The sequence below is a fragment of the Spermophilus citellus genome, assembly GCF_964194105.1.
Source record: "Spermophilus citellus genome assembly, chromosome: 12".
Taxonomy (NCBI): domain Eukaryota; kingdom Metazoa; phylum Chordata; class Mammalia; order Rodentia; family Sciuridae; genus Spermophilus; species Spermophilus citellus.
The window spans coordinates 117,765,248-117,784,270 of record NC_138198.1 but is presented as its reverse complement, the minus strand read 5'-3'; the positions used below and the strand labels follow the sequence as shown (position 1 = coordinate 117,784,270).

Sequence of the window (19,023 nt, the reverse complement as noted above, 5' to 3'; positions counted from 1 at the left end):
AGGGGAAGGGATGCATTTCAATGCTTAGGCCTTTTCCAAACACTGGAGTCTTACATAGATATAATGTGTCAGTTACACTGTATCCTAGCAACATCTCTCACAAAAGGAGAGTATGTGATGCCAAGCAGGACCTTAGCTTGGTGTTCAAACATAAGTCACAAGGGAGCCCAACACACTCAAAGAAATCTGACATGAGAAAAGTGTGTGCCACAGCACTGGATTTCTTTCTACTCCACTAAAGGGGGGCAGGCAAGAGGCAGTTCTTGCTCTAAAGTTTCATAGAACTTACTTGTTTTTAACCCCTGAAGCTTCAGTGTAACCATGACTCCATACAGCTGGGGCTCCAGATGCATCTCCTGCCGAAGGCTGATCAATCTTGAAGCAGCGGATATTACTAACAAGAGAAACAGGGAAAACAGGAATCATTGACACCAAATGTGTGAATTGTTACCTTTATCTAAGAATTGAAAAACACCTGCTAATCACTCTGGACTTCCCAGTTTTTACTGTATACTGTGTCTGAAATATTTATTAGCAACAAGAACCAGTTACTCATCATAATGAAAACTGAAGGACATATATACATGGCATGAGAATTAGTTTTCAGGAGCATTATAAAGCAGCTATTAGAGATTGTGATACACTCTACATTCGATGGCTGTTCACTCCTGGGAATGAAAAGAATAGCTCTCAGCCTTGTCAAGAGAAAAAAAAAAAAAGATATTAGGTTGAATGTATTCTTACACCATCACCATCTAAACCTGAGATGAACAAATTACACTGAGGTTAGGGTATGTGAGAGAAATCTGCAATATTCATCTCCAAATCCAATTCCTGCCCATATCATCCCTTCAAATATTTAACAAATAACATCGAGAACCAGTCCCTGGACCCGTTAATGCTGCAAAAATAAAATCTATTTGTACAAAGTAAATGAGGGGTATTTTAATAAAGTCAACTATATGCATTTACTAAGAGATTTCAATTCTTATTTTACCTCAGCTTTCAAATTGTTCCAATAGGACCCACATACAAAAACTAAAAACAAAACAAAACAAAACAAACCCAAACAAACCAAAAAACTCTCAAATGGAGTTTTTTAAAAATCAGTCTACTAGAAAGCATTTGGTGCCCTCAACAGGAAGTCATAGCATATGTGAAGTATGTCTGTAGAAAGAAGATAAACCCTGCTTGTTTCTTATAAATTGCTACTGGATTTCCCCCCATATTATCTGAACAAGAGAAAAAGTTTATGTGTCATCTCTTGACAATACCTAAATTCTTTATTCATGATCCCCAAAACTTCACCTTTTGGCATTCATTAAGTCCTAAATCTAACAAAAACTGAATACTCTTCCTAAGAATCAGTTAAAACTCTTAAGATGTAAACTGATATTTAGTGAATAAATATTCACTTTGATTATAGTACTAGTTGGTGGTAACATCTTTGAAATTTAAAAACATTTGGTTAAAGAAAGTTCTACTCTCAATTACTAGCGAATATTCACCTTCCTCCTTATCCTAAAAACCTGTAAAACATGGTACCAACAGGAAATCCCCAAACCAAATTAGCACTTCATTTTATGGTAGGGCTACATATCTTTTCTTCCAAGTTTTCAATCCTACCACTAAAGAAAAAAAAAAAAAGAAGATAATCTGCCATTATTTGCTCTCTCTATAACCTGGCACTAAATTTTATCCATCTAAAACGGTAAGCAATGGGAGGGTTTCTTAAAGCAAATTTTAAGGCTCTCATTAAATCATCTTCCTACCTTCCTGAATTCTAGGGAAAAGTAAAGGATCATGTCTAAAGACACGAATAATTTTTATAGAACAGAGTCTTCAAAAAATGATTCCATTTCCCAGCTTGATCATTAAAAGAAAAATTAATCCTTAACCTCCCTGCCCCACTCAATAATCCCTTCTAGTGAAGCACCAACTAATTTCTTCTCTGAATTCAGAATGGCTGAGCAGTTATCAGAAAGAATCTGCATGTTCACTCTTGAACATTTTCAAATGATTTTGAGAGTAAGAGCAGGAGTTTAGTCCCACAGGAGAGTGCCTTGGCTCATGTAGAACTAATCGAGTGCCCTGGCTCAGGTAGAACTAAAAAGCCAACCCTTTAAAAGCATAAGCAACTTATTAGGACCCACACCATTCCAAATGTTAAAACATAGGGTAACATTTTTAGGATTATAATCCATTGTCTGTTATTAATATTTTTAAGATCTGAGAGTACAATGCCTTCTTCATGGTAGTTCAGCTACCCTAGAAACTTTAACAAATAGATTTTTGTTTATGCATATATAATGGGTAGGGTCACCCCCAAATGGTTTTGCATCTTTTTTTCTAATAATGTTCTGCATATTTTCTCAAGTTGTTTTATATTCATTCTAAATGTAATTAGAAATATTTTGATGACTATCCCTGTGCTTAAAATGAACACTACTGATAATTTTTTAAGACAAAATTTTGTTAGAGAGAACCTTGGTCTAAGTATCTGAATATTTTCAAAAGCTTGAAATAGTAGACCAGCTGCTTTTAAGCAAAGCTATACCAGTTTGTGCTCCACTAGCAAGACCAACTTGAGGAGGAAAGTGTTAAGTACTTTAGTATTTTAACTAAATTATTTTTTAAAGTCTTTTCATGTAACCATTTGCACTTCTTCCATTGGCACATATTCCATTCGAATGAGTACTTATTGACTATAAGAGCATTTTCTATTAAGAATATTAATGCTTTGTTTGGCCTACGTTTCTTTCTAGCTTGTCATTTGCCTTTTAAACTTACTCTTGATAATTTAAAAACTTTCATGTGTAAAATTTATGTAAAAACATATACTACATAAACATCAAAGCCAATATATATTTCTGGAGGCTTTCTACCTACCCACCCATTTTTTTTTTTTTACCTAAAAAGTCCTTTCTAGTTGGTGAATATATTCATATAATTTCTTTTTACTTTAAAAATAATTTCTTTTTATAGATTTAACTCTTTTAATTCAGCTGGAAATAAATTTGGTTTATTTTGGTATGAGATAAAAAACAATTTATCTGCAAATAGCTGGTTTCATTTAATAACAAATCTTGATAAATTCTTTTTTAATGCAAAAATTGTATATCATTTGTAAAAAAATACTCAAGAAGATGAAAATATATTGATAATCGATGTACCTTTAGTCTTTTAAATTTCCTTAGAGATCATGCAGGCCATATTTCTCATCTTATAGATGAGGTCTGGACAAACTGAAAGAATTAGGCCAAGGTCTCATATACCTGATCAACAGTAGCAAGAACCCGAGGCGGGGCTGGGACTGGGGCTCAGTGGTAAAGTGTTCACCTAGCACATGTGAGGCACTGGATTCGATCTTCAGCACCATATAAAAATAAAGTAAAGGTAGTGTGTCCACCTACAACTAAAAAAAAAAAAGGCAAAACCCCATGTATTCCCTAGGACACTCTGCTGGGGAGTGTTCTTCAGTTATACACACAAATCAATTTGGTACTTAAAATGTCAATAAATAGGAATTAACTAAGCCAATTCTATTCAGTAATCCCTGTAAGTGCCCTTAAAGTTTTGGTTCACACAAAACTGAAGTTAGTTTTAATGGACCGTTCACCATAATTCTATTCTTCTTGTCAGTTTTTTTTTCTGAGATAAAAGATAATGACTTTCAGCAATGAATATTCCAACACTGTATAAGCATATATGACAGATACAATGACTAACATGGGTCAATGTTCAAGGCTGCCACTTTAAGATATACTACAAAAACTGGGCTGGAGTTGTGGCTCAGTGGTAGAGGGCTTGCCTCACACATGTGAGGCACTGGGTTTGATCCACAGCACCACATAAAAACAAATAAAACAAAATAAAGGTATTGTGTCCATCTACAACCAAAAAAACTCTAAAACTCCAGAAAAGTTTAAAGAAGAAAATAAAGACTATCCACAATACTATTATACAGAGAAAAACACTATTTAAGTTTTTTTTAACATATTCTTTCAGAAAGCATTTTTTTTTTTTTGCTGTATTCATGCACACTTACCCAAGGTACACACATTTATTTTGTAAAAAATAGGCTTATACTGTACAAATTTCTTTGTAAACTTTTTCATTTAATATACTGTAGAGATTTTTCCTATTAGAATGTAGGTCAGCATGATTTTAATGACAGTATAATATTCAATTGTAGAGTAGAATTATTTAATTCTACCAAGATGTTTAGAGTTCTACGATGAGCATTCACATAAAGACATCTTTTCTACCTACATTACTTTAGCAATCTTCAACCTGTAATTCTTTTTTTTTAATAATTTATACAGTTACTCTTTTTTTTTTAAAGAGAGAGAGAGAGAGAATTTTTTTAATATTTATTTTTTAGTTTTCGGCAGACACAACATCTTTGTATGTGGTGCTGAAGATCGAACCCGGGCCGCACGCATGCCAGGTGAGTGTGCTACTGCTTGAGCCACATCCCCAGCCCTGTAATTCTTTATCAACATGCAGAATAAAGTAGTGACAATGAACTGTTTCGCAAACACAAAGGGAACTTTAGCAGGATCTAGTTGCCAAAATCCACATTCCCAGTTTTGCTTAAATAATCTGAATTTTAGCTTCAAATTGTCAATTACTCCCATATCATCCATCTCTTTCAAAATCCTTCCTTAATTTGCATTAAGTGTCACAACCATGTTAGAGGGACTGCTGAGACGTATGTTGACATCTTGGCTGTTCTTTGCTCTCCCTGGGTTTTCCATATCCTGGGTCTTCTATATCTGCTATGTGTGCAGATATAGCTATAGCGGCTTCCCACTTTGTTTCGTGTTTTCACCATGTTATAAATCCCACTGCCAGTGAACAATGGTGGGGCCACAATGCCTAACAAAATACTTACTTCAGCAGTTCCAAGGTTTTATGATCGAGGGCAAGGCGGGGGTTTCCAGTCAGGTCTAGTTCTTGCAGTTTGGGTGGCAGGTTTTCTGGCAAGGTGACTTCACTTAGCTCATTGCAGCTCAGGTCCACGCACTGAGGAACAAATGGAAACAAGGAGATGGTCTGGAGAAATCCTTTGGTTCTATATTCCTACCCTCTGCAGATGAATCAGCTCAACCATTTACTGAAATAACCAGTCAAATGCAGAAAAAGTAGCTCATCAGCCACTCTGCCATGCATATTTAAAACAGATTTTGCTAAATAATAATGTTTTACTTTTTTTGAAGAATACAAAAAATGCACAATAATTTCCATTTAAATATATCTCTACATTTAAATTAAGCACTAATTGAAAAATCCTAATATAGGACTTTTTCTTATAGTTTACAAAATCTCTGTGCCTATTGTGGACATGAGGACTACAATTGCAACTTTAAAATAAACTTTGAAGGACCTTCTTAAAACAAACAAAAATGCAAAAAAAGGAAAAGGTAGACTCAAAATGAGAAGACCCTTTTAAAAAAAAAAAGCTAAATAAGAAATTGGTTAAAAGATAGACTAACAGGGGAACCTGCCTGTTGTACAAAGAAAGGAAGACTTGCTGGGTCAAGTAAGGATCATGTCCCCAAGACATCTAACACATATCTGGACTCTCAACAGGTCCTGCATAATCTAATTTACAAGGCAAGCACAAAATGGATCATCATGTTGCACAGAACAAAAATTAGGTGTTACTTGTGATGGGAATAAGGAAGAAAAAAAAACCTCTTCAGGTAAATTCTAAAAAGAGTTACCACCCTTCTGTTCTGAGAAGGAACCATGCACAGGAGAAAAGAGTGACTGTGAGTGCTCTGGATTCAAGAAAATGGAGAGAGCTTTCAATGATCTGGCTTGAGAGTTAGCACGCTAGTATAATTAAAAAAAAAAAAACTTTAAAAGCCTATTAAAAATCTCAAGATGGCTGGAAAGGAAATTGTATCCAAGAATTTCAGTATCATCGAAGTGGACATCTTCCTTTTACTTAAATTCTTAAAGAATTTAAATGTATTATGGATTGGGTGAGTGTAGAGATTGGATAAAATGAAAACCTACAGTTTTGGAGAACTATATTCTCAACAGACTATGTAATTCAATGCTTCCAAACAAAATGTTTCATCATACTGTGGCTTCCACATAATAACAATGATATAAAATGATATTACTATTTGAAGTTACATTTTATTATAAGAGCATTAGAGATACATTTTTAAAAGTTCAGAAAATGGGCTGAGGTTGTAGTTTAGTGGTAGAGCACTTGCCTGGCACGTGGAAGCCACTGGGTTTGATCCTCAGCACCACATAAAATTAATAAAAATAAAGCAAAGGCATCTACAACTAAAATAAAATTTTAAAAAAGTTCAGAAAACAGAGAAGCTCAGAAGATTTACCTTCAAATCTATCACCCAACACAAACCTTGTTAGAATTCTGGGTTCTCCCCCTTTATTTGCCTAACTATTGATATTTTTTAAAAACTCTTAAAATGTAGGTATAATTTCATTATATTTCATTTACTCTTTTATTATTTCATTGCAACCATTTTTCCTATCTTCATTTCCATCTTCTACATTATGAATGTTAGTGTCCCTCCAAATTTATACATTGAAATCTAATCTCAAATGTGACAGTGTGAAGAGGTGGGGCCTTTAGGAAGTTAGCAGGTCATGAGGACTCTGCCCTCGTGACCCACATAGTGCCCTTATAAAAGAGGCCTGAGGAAGTCTGTTCACCCCTCATTCCGTGTGAGGCCACTACATCACCATTTATGAGGAAAGGACTTTGTTACCTGTTGACACCTTGATCTTATACTTCCCAGCCTCTAGAACTGTTAAGTTTATGTTGTTTATAAGTTACCCAGCCTAAGGTATTTTGTTATAGTAGTTTGAATAGCCTAAGATACTATCATTTAATAACCCTATACTCTCAGTATATGTTATTAATTCACTTAACCTAAATATTAATAAAAGGGAAATAGTTATTTCTTTTTACTATTATAAATAATACTGTATGAACAGTTAGCCAGATTTTAATGAAAACTGATAATACTGGTAAATAATGGGCTCTGTTGCCAGCACAGCCAGGACACATCAGCACAGTGAAACAACAAATGGGGGGTAACTGTAATCAACCTAGTGACGTTGACAGAATGTGAGTTAAATGACTAACAGGTGTGGGTAGTTCAGGAGGTAGTGGCTGACAAATTCAGGAATCAGAGAATATCTAATAGTATTAAAAACTAAAGACACTCCAGAGCAACACAGAATTTTGTGCAATTGCTAAAAGCAATTTTTAATGTCACCTGAAGATTTAAATTTTCAGAGTTCTGCAGATAGATGAGCTCAGAAGGGTGATTGTTTATAAAGATAATATTGGTGCGTGTAATCTTAAGAGATGAAGCTTCCACACCACCTCCCTGCACAGACCCATCTGCTTCCCATGCTTCTCTGAGTAATTCACTGCAGCTAGCACCCATCTGTCCATCCAGTTCTGCTACCCAGGTTCTGACCCACACCGCATTTCCCCTCACGGAATGTAACTGCATTTTAACTACACTTTCAGTCTTGCCTCCCTCTGATCCACTCCTCACACTGCTGTCAAGGATGTATCCCTCCCTCTCTCATTCCACATCCCCAGTACTGGGTCTTGAACCCCAGGAGTGATTTCTCTGATGTGGTTTATTCCAGACAGTCACACCAGAGTTTCAGTCTCTCAGTTGCTCCCAACTGCTCTTCCACCCACCCACCAAACTCCTACGAAGGTCTTTTGCCCTCACCTTTTATCAAAACCAGTTTGTCAATTTTGAAAGGGAGTGAGACTATATAGTCTTGGGTTTCCTACTAGACTGTTCCTTGTGAAGCAGGAAGCAAGAAGCAGAAAGCAAAGTGGCTTCCATGGCCACCTCCTGATAGACACTGCTTGCTCCCTCTTTCCTGAGCCCTCATACGGAACCCTGTCCCAAACAGGAATTGACAAAAGACTCCCTTGACTGCTAGAAGAGTTCCTGAATGACTATTACATAATCTGAATCCAGGACCAGGGTGACTATTCCTGGTTTCAATTTGGGGAGTAACTGTGAGTCTACTAGGTCAACTACTCCATCCAGTTGACACCTAATTGGGGTCTCTGATCTGTCTTCATTTCCCAAAAATTTAGTCCTTTTTCTTCTGTCCATTCCAACCCAGCCATCTCCCCTCATTCTTTAGTATTTTTATGTCCAAGCTAATGGTCTCTCTTTTGTTGCACTTTACAGACAAGAACAACTAACAGAGCTTGCCTGAATTCAACCATGCCAAATCTGGCCCACATGGTGAGTATGGGATTGCTCTCCTCTCTAGCTGACTGAGAGCTGCTCAGTGTCCAAAGTGAGGGCTGTTTATTTTTTCAGCTTCCAATATCCACTGCCCTCAAGAATACAGCATATTAAAAATACTCATGCCCAGTTAAAGTAAAACAGATTCTAGAGATGAGCTCACTCAACATATCTTAGTTTATTACTGCAAACCAAACTACAAACATGAAATAATCTCCTTAATAAAAGGTATAACATTGTAAAGGATGGTGACCCAGTAATTTAAGTCAAAAAGTCACAAGAACATAGAAATTTGATACAAAGAAGTCACTTTTTAAATCCCACATCACAAATTTTATTCACCATGTTTCCATTGCTTAAAACATACTTCATTTGCTAACAATACACTTCAAAAGGGTTATAATAAGTCACTAACTAGAAATTACTAAACTAAAAGCTTCGGTTTGGGGGCAAGATTATTACATTATCAATTTGGCCATTATGCAGTTCAATGGAGGACCCTGAGGAAGGAGAACAAGTACCTTATCCTCTTGGCATTTCCGGGGTTTGTCAGCTACTAGTAGCCTTGGCCTGAGTCAGGTCCAGGTCTAATCAAGCCAAGTTTGGCTTAAGTGGTCATTTGGATCATGTTTTCTCATTAGTTGACTGAGAGCTAACTGGTATCCAGATGGAGATCTATTTCATTTGCTGTTGTTATTTTTTTGAAGTGCTAAAGATTGAACCCCTATACATGTATTTACCATTTGAAATACACTAACTACTTTTATCAGAAATTTTCTTTTTTGAAAAGTTTAAATGTATATAAATACTTACACTACCACTTAAAATATTTTCATATGAAAGAACACTAAAATATCAATTCAGACTTCTAGAATAAGATAACTATCACTTTTTCAAATAATATTTTTTAAATTTTATTGGTTCCTTTTAGTTATACATGACAGTAGAGTCCCTTCTGATATAATTATACAAGCACGGAATATATCTTATTCTAATTCTGATTGGCTATTATGGTGGTGTATGATATTTAATTTAGGTGAGCAAGCAGTGGGCAGTGTGGTACTATTAATTTTTTCAAACTGTTCTCACAACTGACTCATCTTTTGAGTCACATAAGCAACCTGGAAATAAGTGACACAAGTACTACTGGACAGACAGGGGAAGGAGAATTGAGTGGCTAGTGGATAGCCTCATGTCATTCCAATGGTTAGGGACAAAGCCCAAGAATACAAATTGCCTGAACATCCAGTCCAGTGTTTTGTTCTGAATGGAGGGAGGGGCTGCTGTGAGTCTTCATTGTGAGTCAAATTCAGCAAAGGTGCCAACATTTTGAATTGATGAATTAGGAAAGCCAACTTTCTTTGCTGACCTGAACCTAGAGTTTATGAAATCAACCCACATACCTTGATTTCTGGGAGCTGCATAACTTCAGGGAAAACTTCAATGCAATTGGAGTGAGCAATCACAGTGTGCATGCGCCTGCAATTCATGATAGTTGTTGGAATGGCTTTCAGTTTATTCCCACTGATGTCAATTTCTTCAAGTTCCTCCAGTTTTGCCATTTTACTGAAAAAGAGAAAATCCATTGGGGAAGGAGTTATAAGTTAATTATAGGGCAATTTAAATACACACATATGCACATAATGAGAAACAAAAGAACAATTTATTATGACTTTAAAGACTCACTTTTAATAGTCATTTTCACAAACAATTTTTTCATCATTGTTTTTGGTTATGAAGTATTTTGTCATTTCCTTTCCTATTATAGAACAAAAACTTAACTTCAACTCTTCAAACTTGGCAACAAGAAAGAAAGTGGATGTTCTTTTCTTTTTTGGTACCGGGGATTAAACTCATGGGCACGCAACCACTAAGCCATATCCCAAGCCCTAATTTGTGTTTTATTTAGAGACAGGGTCTCACTGAGTTGCTTAGCACCTCATGGTTGGTTGCGGAGGCTGGCTTTGAACTTGCAATCCTTCTGTCTCAGCCTCTCAAACTGCTGGGATTACAGGCATGTGCCACTGCGCCCTGCAGTGATATTCTTTATCTCCTAAAAATCTGTGTGTAAATTAAGTTTCCCTGGCAACAATCAGTTTGCTAGGTAGCTTAATCTGAACTCCAAAGAAAATCCTACTTAAATGGGTCAAAAATCAGCATTAATCTACATAACTGCTTTTAAGAAAGCTTAGTATGAGTGTATGATTTCTTCGTATAGGCAGTGAAAACCCAAAGTGATGTGGGAACAGAGCAATAGCTCCAATTAAGGTATGGTTTCCCCCAGGCACAGTGGCGCATGCCTGTAATCCCAGCAGCTCAGAAGGCTGAAATAGGAGGATCACAGGTTCAAAGCCAGACTCAGCAAAAAGTGAGGTAGGTGCTAAGCAGCTCAGTGAGACCTTGTCTCTAAGTACAATATAAAATAGGGCTGGGGATGTGGCTCAGTGATCTAGTGTCCCTGAGTTCAATCCCCAGTACCAAAAAGAAAAAAAAAAAAGGTATGGTTTCCTCCTCAAACCCCATATCCAGAGTTTCTCTGACACTGTTCAGGATCACAAGGTGGTGGTGAGGAGCAGGGGTGTGTTCAAAGTCATTCTGATAATTTGTCAGGGCCTGAATTCAAACTGGATTCAAACTGGGCCCAAAAGAAATTTCTTTCAACTCTTGCTACACATCCACAAAGAAGGAATCTCTCCAACCTTACCTTAGTAACATTTTATAATGTAATTTAACACTTTGATTCAAGAATTTTTCATCGTTCAATCATCATCTATAATCTTAATTAATGAAATAACTAAATAAAGAAAAATACTAGAATTAGGGTCCTGTGCCTTCTCTACAAGTTTGGAGGACAAAACAATAGCTCCAACTCTGTAAACATCATCTATTCTTCAGAGCCACTTTCTACCCCTGGTGATGGGGGACTCCAAAGAGCACAAGATTCCTCAGTTATATAAATCAATTTGCAACTAGAGTCATAGTTGACAGTCATCAGTATCTTTTCTACTTGTGATGGTTACATTTGTCACAACACACTTTTTTTGCAGAAATTTTTATTTTGGCAAAAGCACTATATTTCTCTGTCATGTCTCAAATATTAAAGGTCACCTTATTTGCTTATCTTAAAAATAAATATATGCCTAAGATGTAATAGGAACTAAGTTTTTACCTTATAAAATCAAGTCTTTTTATGTAAGCACTGAGCAGCCTATCAGGACACATTATAAACATCATTAACACACAGACTGTGAAATAATCCATCTATGACAGCCTGAATTCATAAGAATATTATTTGAATATGTTGTCTTTATATTTTGAAAGAAATACAGAGAAACCAGTGGTTAATGGAGTGTGAAAAAAATGACAGAAGGAAGAAAAATCAGGCTCAAAGAAGTTTCCATTTCTCAACATAGAAAGAATGTGGCCAAACAATGACTACCATGGGGAATGTTCGTAACAATTTGCTAAATGTCTATTTACTATAGGACAGACGTCACATGTGACATGAAGTGGAAGGAAAAGAGAGTCACAGCCCTGGCTCTTGAGCTCAGGTCTTCTAGGGGAGCTACTGCACCCAAATTACATCCCCCCAGAGACAGAGAAATTAGAGTAAGATAAATTTTTCAAAGTGCATAAAAAACTTCTCTGCACTTAAAGTGGGTAATTACGCCTGGCAGGGAGCACTGGATGGGGGGCATGATATGCTTAAGAATCAGATGTAATGCTCACTTCTCTGGCAGGATTTATGTATTTGCCACCTGAAATAGGATGATAAACTCTTTCAGATAGATGTTATTGTTATATGTAACAAAACCTCATTGCAATAAAACTCATTGATATGATACCATTTTTCTCCAAAAATATTATCTCTGCATTCCACAGTAAAGTATACATAACTAATAGAGAGTTTAACCATCAACATCAAATGAGGGGGAAATATACTGAAACAAAGCAATACCTGAAATCACCACATATTTGGGCCTTCCTCCTCTTGCAAAGTCTTGAATAGATTGGTAGCCCTAGTGGCAGCAGAAGGAGGCTGTGCTGGTAGTTTTATTTAGTCCCTAATGCTGAGATGCAATTACTAGCAAAATACCAGAAGAGTTAGTGTTTGCTTCTTGATGTGTGGGTGTGTGTTCCAAGTCCTAACTTGTTAGATGGATAAACGTCAATGAAATGAAGTGGAGTAAGTCCTCATGGCAGGCTTACTGTGTAGACTCACTCAAAGCCAGACACTGCCACTATTCCCCAAAAATTAGAAATTAAAAAGAAGACAATAAAAAATGGAATATTCTGAGAGCTATGATTTGTAATGTCACAGTTTCTATGTTTGTACGGCCACCCACCACTGTTTTGTGGGGTTTTGTTGTTGTTGTTTTTGTGGTGGTGGTTCTGGGGATAAAACCCAGGGCCTTGGGCATGCTAGGCAAGTACCCTGCCCCTGAACTACATTCCTAGGTCCCTCACTGCTTTTTATATCATGAACATGAATACAAAAGCTAGTACCTAGTGAAGAACTTTCAGGTCCTAGTTTACATTCTGATTTTCACAAATTACCTACTAAACAACACACCTTATTTCAAAATCTTAACAGCATTATAATCATTGAGTCTTTGGACACATTCATGTTAGAAAAACCAACACATTTCTGTTTAGGGAAGGCTCATCACAGCTTGTATAAAAGAACTACGAATGAGGGAGAAACCAGCTTTATATTACCTATGAAATAGTTCAGCTTGTATCTTTCCCCCTCCTATGAATTCATTTGTAGAAATGCAACCAAGAACACCACTTTACAAACAACCCTCCGTTACCTTGCTGGAAAACTCTGAAGTCGGTTATAAGCCATGTGAAGGATCTTCAGACGGGGGTGTCCTGTTAATAAGGGCACACACTTATCTGTAAGGTTGTTGTTTGTCAAATACAATTCCTGTAAGATACTGTTTGTCTCTTCAGAAAGTGTGGCTGGAGGAAGGGTTTCCAGTTTGTTTGCAGATGCATTCAGAAATCTCAGGCTACAATGACAAAATGCAATAAAACCTCATTGATAAGTCAGAGCTCTAGTTAAAAAGCCTCAGCAAACTTAGAAGCTCCTTGCCTAATACCAGGTGTACTGGATTTAGAAACATAATGAAAAGACAGATCCTGGCTTTAAAGAATTCAATTTAGTAGATGTGACTCCCTGGCCCACTGTCTATGATGAACACAATAGTTACTAACATTTTGTAAAAAGAAACAAATTGGCCCAATGTGGTGACAAAGACTCATAATCCCAGAGTCTACAGAAGTTGAAGCAGGAGGACCACAAGTTTGAACTGAAATTGATTTCTATGCATGTATGAGTTTGTTGGGATGAACCCAACTACTATGTATAACCATAAAACTTTAATAAATAAAGAGGGTAAAAAGGGGGCTAGGGATATAACTAAGTGATAGAGTGCCTCTGGGTTCAATCCCCAGTACCAAACAAATTAAGAGAGAGAGAGAGAGAGAGAGAGAGAGAGAGAGAGAGAGAGAGAGAGAGAGAGATCAATTTTTATGGAAGCACAAAGAAGAGGAAGTGATATTTTTATAGCTGGTGGGGAGTAGAAAGAAAAGCAATAAGATAAAGTTAATAATCTGATTTAAGGAAGAGAAAAACAATTACCTATTTTTAAAATAAAGGGGTTTTTCAAGTAATAAAACAATTTGTATTAGGTCACAATACAACTAAACCACATAGTGAATAAGTCCTTTTCAGCTTAATGTCTAAACCACATGGTACTGCCATGCATTCATAACTGCATGAGGTAATGTGCTCTGGAGTAAAATAATGGAACATACATAGCAGTGAGAAAGAAGAACTACAACCGCAGCATTAACATGATGAATCTCTTAAATGAAAGGCTGAGCTGAGAGAAGCCAGACACAATGGGATATACTGCATGGTTCTATTACTATAAAGTCCAAAGTCAGGCAAAATGAATCTCCTGAGACACAAGTCAGGGTGGAGTGACTCAGGTGGAGGGAGGCAGCTTCTGGGAGGGGTGCCTTAATGTTTCTACCATCTGGGTCTGGGTGTGTGTCACTCTAGGAAAGTCATCATCTGCTACACTTAGGATTTGGTTACTTTTCTATATTTATATTGTACTTTAATAAAGTGTGTACTAATGCAAACAAGCAAGACAATATATATTCTGCCACAGTTTCCAGATGATGAAATGAACAGTGGATAAAACACAAAGAACAGTTTTACTCCTAAGATAACTAAAACTGTCAAAATCCTCCAGTTACTATAAAACATAGAAATTCACAAGGATATCTGGGAATTAGAAGAGAATTCTTGAGTCAGATTCTAAATCATTCCAAAGGGTCAGGAAGGCCATGGTTTGGGAGTCAGAGGTGGCCCTCCCACCTCGAAGAGTGTCCAACTGTACAGCTGCAGCAACAGGAAAGGGAGAGTGGTCAGTGCACAGGGCTCACTATGACACCAGGCCACGCCTGCCTTGCCTTCCACACCATTCTCAATTCAAAATCACTTGGGTTTAAACTTTCAGCAAAGATTCAGGATTGTTCTGCCGCATGTTAAGAAAAAAAATAAATAAAAATCTTCCTTTAAAAGGATGGATAAGGAAACACCAAGTAGTTATTTTAATCTCAGATTAAAAGAAGGCTTTATATTAGGTTCCTCAGGACTCATTCCAAGCTCTCAATCTACTAAGTTAACACTCTATAATTTTGCACACTCCCCACGCTTACACACACATACCAACTCCACCACTTATCTGAGGAAAAGCTACTTCCCCAAAATAGAATATTTTCCATTAAAGAAACACGTATTCCATTGACATTTAAAAAAAAAAAAAAGGAAGTTTGAGAAGGGCTGTACAGACCATAAATAGTCATGGGAAATTATAGTCGTGTGTGCTACAGAAGAAAATAAAGGTCATTCATACAATTTCTGAAATGGTTTAGAATTAGGAAGGAAACCAGTTTCATCACCTCAGTTCTTTTAGTATTTTTATGAGCCTGTGTCTTCAGGCTCCATTTAACCACCTGACTTGAATATCCTGTTAAAAATTTCTTCAATGTAGAATTAGAATAAATTAAAACATAAGAAATACATTTTTATTGCCCTGAAATATCTTGGACTAGGGGTTGCTGGGAAATCATCTGGCAACCTCATTAAAATACAATTCTCTGGGAAATAGGTAAAGAATAATTTTAAGCCAGAAAAAAAACTAAAATATTGTCTTTAAAATATTGACAAATCAATGCTCACCTCTAAAGCTGCCTAAGGACTTTGAAAACCTCTTGTAGCATCTAAAGAAGGAAAGAAAATAAGTTTCCAAAATGATGTCTCACCCTCTCCTCTTTCTGAAATTTGCTTATACTTAAGGAACTACATATTCTTAATGGTAAATTAAAAGGAAAAAAAATCCTGCATTGTACTTCTCCAGGAAATGAAACTAAGTTAACTGAAACTACATGGATGCCATGTGATCTGCATGCAGTCTGACCGAGTCACCATGTTTAACAGTCCAAGAGCAAACAATTGGACTAACAAGATTTTTCAATTCTGATGGACTCAAGAAAGTTAAATTCAATACCCATCCTCTTAAAACAGTCTTTCCTCTATATTACAATGCTTCAGGAAGAGACAAAGTAAACCATTTAATGGATTAGGTGTCATCCTTCCACCAGGATCAATAACTTCTTAAGATGTGCACATTTTTTACAGTATGGATAACAGTTTACTCAATAGATAGGCTCCATAATCCCACTCCCTGTCTCCAACCCTCGAAGAAAGCAACATTCCTAAAGCACTGGGTTTGGTCACAAGTCACTGATGCAATAACCATACTTAAGCTTCTCCCTTACAGATTTTTTTCTTTTCTTTTTTTTTTTTGTAATGACTGTATAAAAAGGCTGTTTAATATGCCAAAAAATGTTTCAACCATATAATCCTCACTAAGCAACACTCTTCTTATTAGAGAAAAAGCAGTAAAATGGTAATGCTTCTTTCATTTGTGAGATACTTTGTTGAAACCACAGCTTTTCCCTATTTTCTATCTGATCTGATTCTCCCGTCTTTCCAGAGGTAATCCCTCATATTTTAAAGAAGACATAAATTGAAGCTGAGAAAGTCAAATTGCTTGGTAATGGTTGAAGAGTAACTAGTGGCAAAGCCAGAAATAAATTCCAAATTCCATCAACTGCAACAGTCTATTATTCTCTAACACATCTCTCCGAAACTCAAATGTTTAAAAAATAAATAAATAAAAATAAAAACCTTTTCATGAAGACATTTTCATAGGCCCCTTCTCCAAAACAGCTGGAGGGTACCTGCTGGGGAACTTGAAGATCATATGTACACAGCTCTTCAAATTCAATTCTTACAATAAGTTAATCAACAGCATGGTGTTCAAAACCTTTTCTTAGCAGGAAGTACAAAAGTCAGAAAAAAGAGAGATACAGTTCCTGTCCAAGAGTACTTGGGGATGTCACCCACATGAGCAATGAGACAAATCCACTTCCTGCTCTGGAGCAACTGCTGTGTCCCTTGTTTTGGCACACCATGTTCATCTGGCTCATCTGGGTTACTTTGTTTTGTCCTGTTTGTTTTTCAGAAATTTCCATACAGCCTTAGAATTTTACAGCCTGAATTCTGTCCCTGAAAAGGAGCACAGGCTTTGGTACCATAACAGATTTATAATTTGTAGGCACAACAGGTATTCTGTATTGAAATAATTTTCCTGGAGATCAATGCTAGCATTTGTATTCCATTAAAAAATCCAAATGGTTAAGGCCATCCAAACCAAGCAGAACTCTTACTTTAGACAATTCCCTTGAGCCAAGCACAACAGCACATGCCTATAATCTCAGTGACTCAGGAGGATGAGGCAAGACCCTCAGTAACTTAGTGAGGCCCCGTCTCAAAATAAAAAATAAAAACTACTAAAAGTGTACCTCAGTGGTAAAGTATACCTGGGTTCAATCCCCAGTAACAACAACAAGAACAAAACAACACCACAAACAAGTAAACAAACAATTCCATGATTTCTGTCCTCAAAACATTCCAGAAGTATCAAACAAAGCCATCATAATTTCTTATTGTTGCTTTTATAACACAGCACTTTTGACAATTTCATCTACCTTCACGAGGCTGATAGTTAAGCAGGGGCTTTCCAACTTTTTATGATAGTAACTAAAAGTACAAAATGCATTTTGCATAACCAGCCACACTCACATTACACATGCAATATATATATATATATATATATATATATATATATATATATATATATATCTGGAACAAAAGTTTCATGAAACTTAACTAAGGTTACTGATTCACACTGATGTTTTCTATACTACTTCTTTCTTTCCTTTTTTTTTTTTTTTTAGTACTGTACATGTGAACCCTTAAGCCTCATATGATAGGCAAGCACTCCACCTACATCCCCAGCCCTATTTTAATTTATTTTATTGTGAGACAGGGTCTCACTAAATTACCTAGGTTGGGCTCAAACTTTGGATCCTCTTTCCTCAGCTTCTCAAATAGCTGGGGTTATAGGCATACACCACAGCAACCAGCTACTACTTTGGGGGTGGAGGACTGGGGATTAACCTGGGTGCTTTACCACTGAGCTACATCCCCAGCCCACGTCTTGTGTATCTGAAGGCTTCTGCATATACATCTCGATAACTTACTGTAATGTTTTCTTTTTTGCACTTCAGCACTGAGGTTTCACTATTAAGAACAGGCTTCAGAATCATGGTGTGTAAGGAAGTCACCCTCAATACCTTTTTCTCTTTTAATTAACAGTTTTATTAAGATATAATTCATAATTCACATACACCACATTTTGTTCACTCATTTATCAGGTAATGAACATGGACTATTTCCACTTTTGAGGTGAGTTAAGTTCAATCATATGTATTGATATATCTGATGTTTGGTATCAACTGTCTTACTATTTCACAATTATATATATTCGTTATTTCTCTCTATAGAATGTACATTTTTTTTCCTTAAATACTTTTTTTTTGTACTTAGGGAGTTTGTTCTAGTAGTTACCTTGCATTTATCATCTAGCTTATCACTTTTTTTTTTTAAACTTTAAAATCTTGTGTTTACTGCTACAGGAATTTAATGGACTACAGTTTTAAATATTAGTTCTCTTCCATTGTTGTATCTTTAGTCTTCAAGGACTTATATACAAGTTTTATTCCTTTGTGGTCAGTTTTGCATTTCCATTCTTTTATTTTCAAATTCTTTCATTTTCATCTAGATTTCTAAAAATTCATATCTTAAAGGATACTTAGCTTGATATAAAAATCTGGGATCATACTTTAATCAATTTTTTAAAATGTTGCTCAACTATTACCTTGCTTTGTATGTTTTTGATAAATCTGATGACAGTCTACATATTTGCATTTTTAAATGATTTGATCTTTTTTCTTGATATACTTGAAGACTTTAATCTTCTGAATCTAATAGTTTCACCAAAGTAAGTCTTGAAATAAAACCAGAATTGAACATTCTGTTTTTCCTAGGTATTCAATCAACAGTCCCTTTAAAATGTACTTTAAGATACTTTGTTTATTAAAGATATAAAAATTTCTTGGATTACCATTCTGAATGTTAGTTGTATTCCACTGTTTTGCCTTTGTTCTTCAAGGGCTCACTAAAAAAACTGCTATTCCTATTTGGTCTATCTTGCATTTCTACTATTTTATCTCTTACCTTTTTATTTCTTCT

General features: G+C 36.0%; 1 protein-coding gene across 1 annotated transcript in view; it reads right to left on the bottom strand.

Moving 5' to 3' along the window:
* Window positions 1-19,023, bottom strand: part of PHLPP1 (PH domain and leucine rich repeat protein phosphatase 1) — a 219,564-nt gene that overhangs the window by 19,742 nt on the left and 180,799 nt on the right. Inside the window, exons 11-14 of the mRNA XM_081262783.1 lie at window positions 13,097-13,297; window positions 9,686-9,848; window positions 4,898-5,028; window positions 290-394 (exon numbers count right to left, since the gene is read on the bottom strand). Of these exons, the coding sequence (XP_081118909.1) occupies window positions 290-394; window positions 4,898-5,028; window positions 9,686-9,848; window positions 13,097-13,297 (600 nt within the window). The remainder of the gene's footprint in view (window positions 1-289; window positions 395-4,897; window positions 5,029-9,685; window positions 9,849-13,096; window positions 13,298-19,023) is intronic.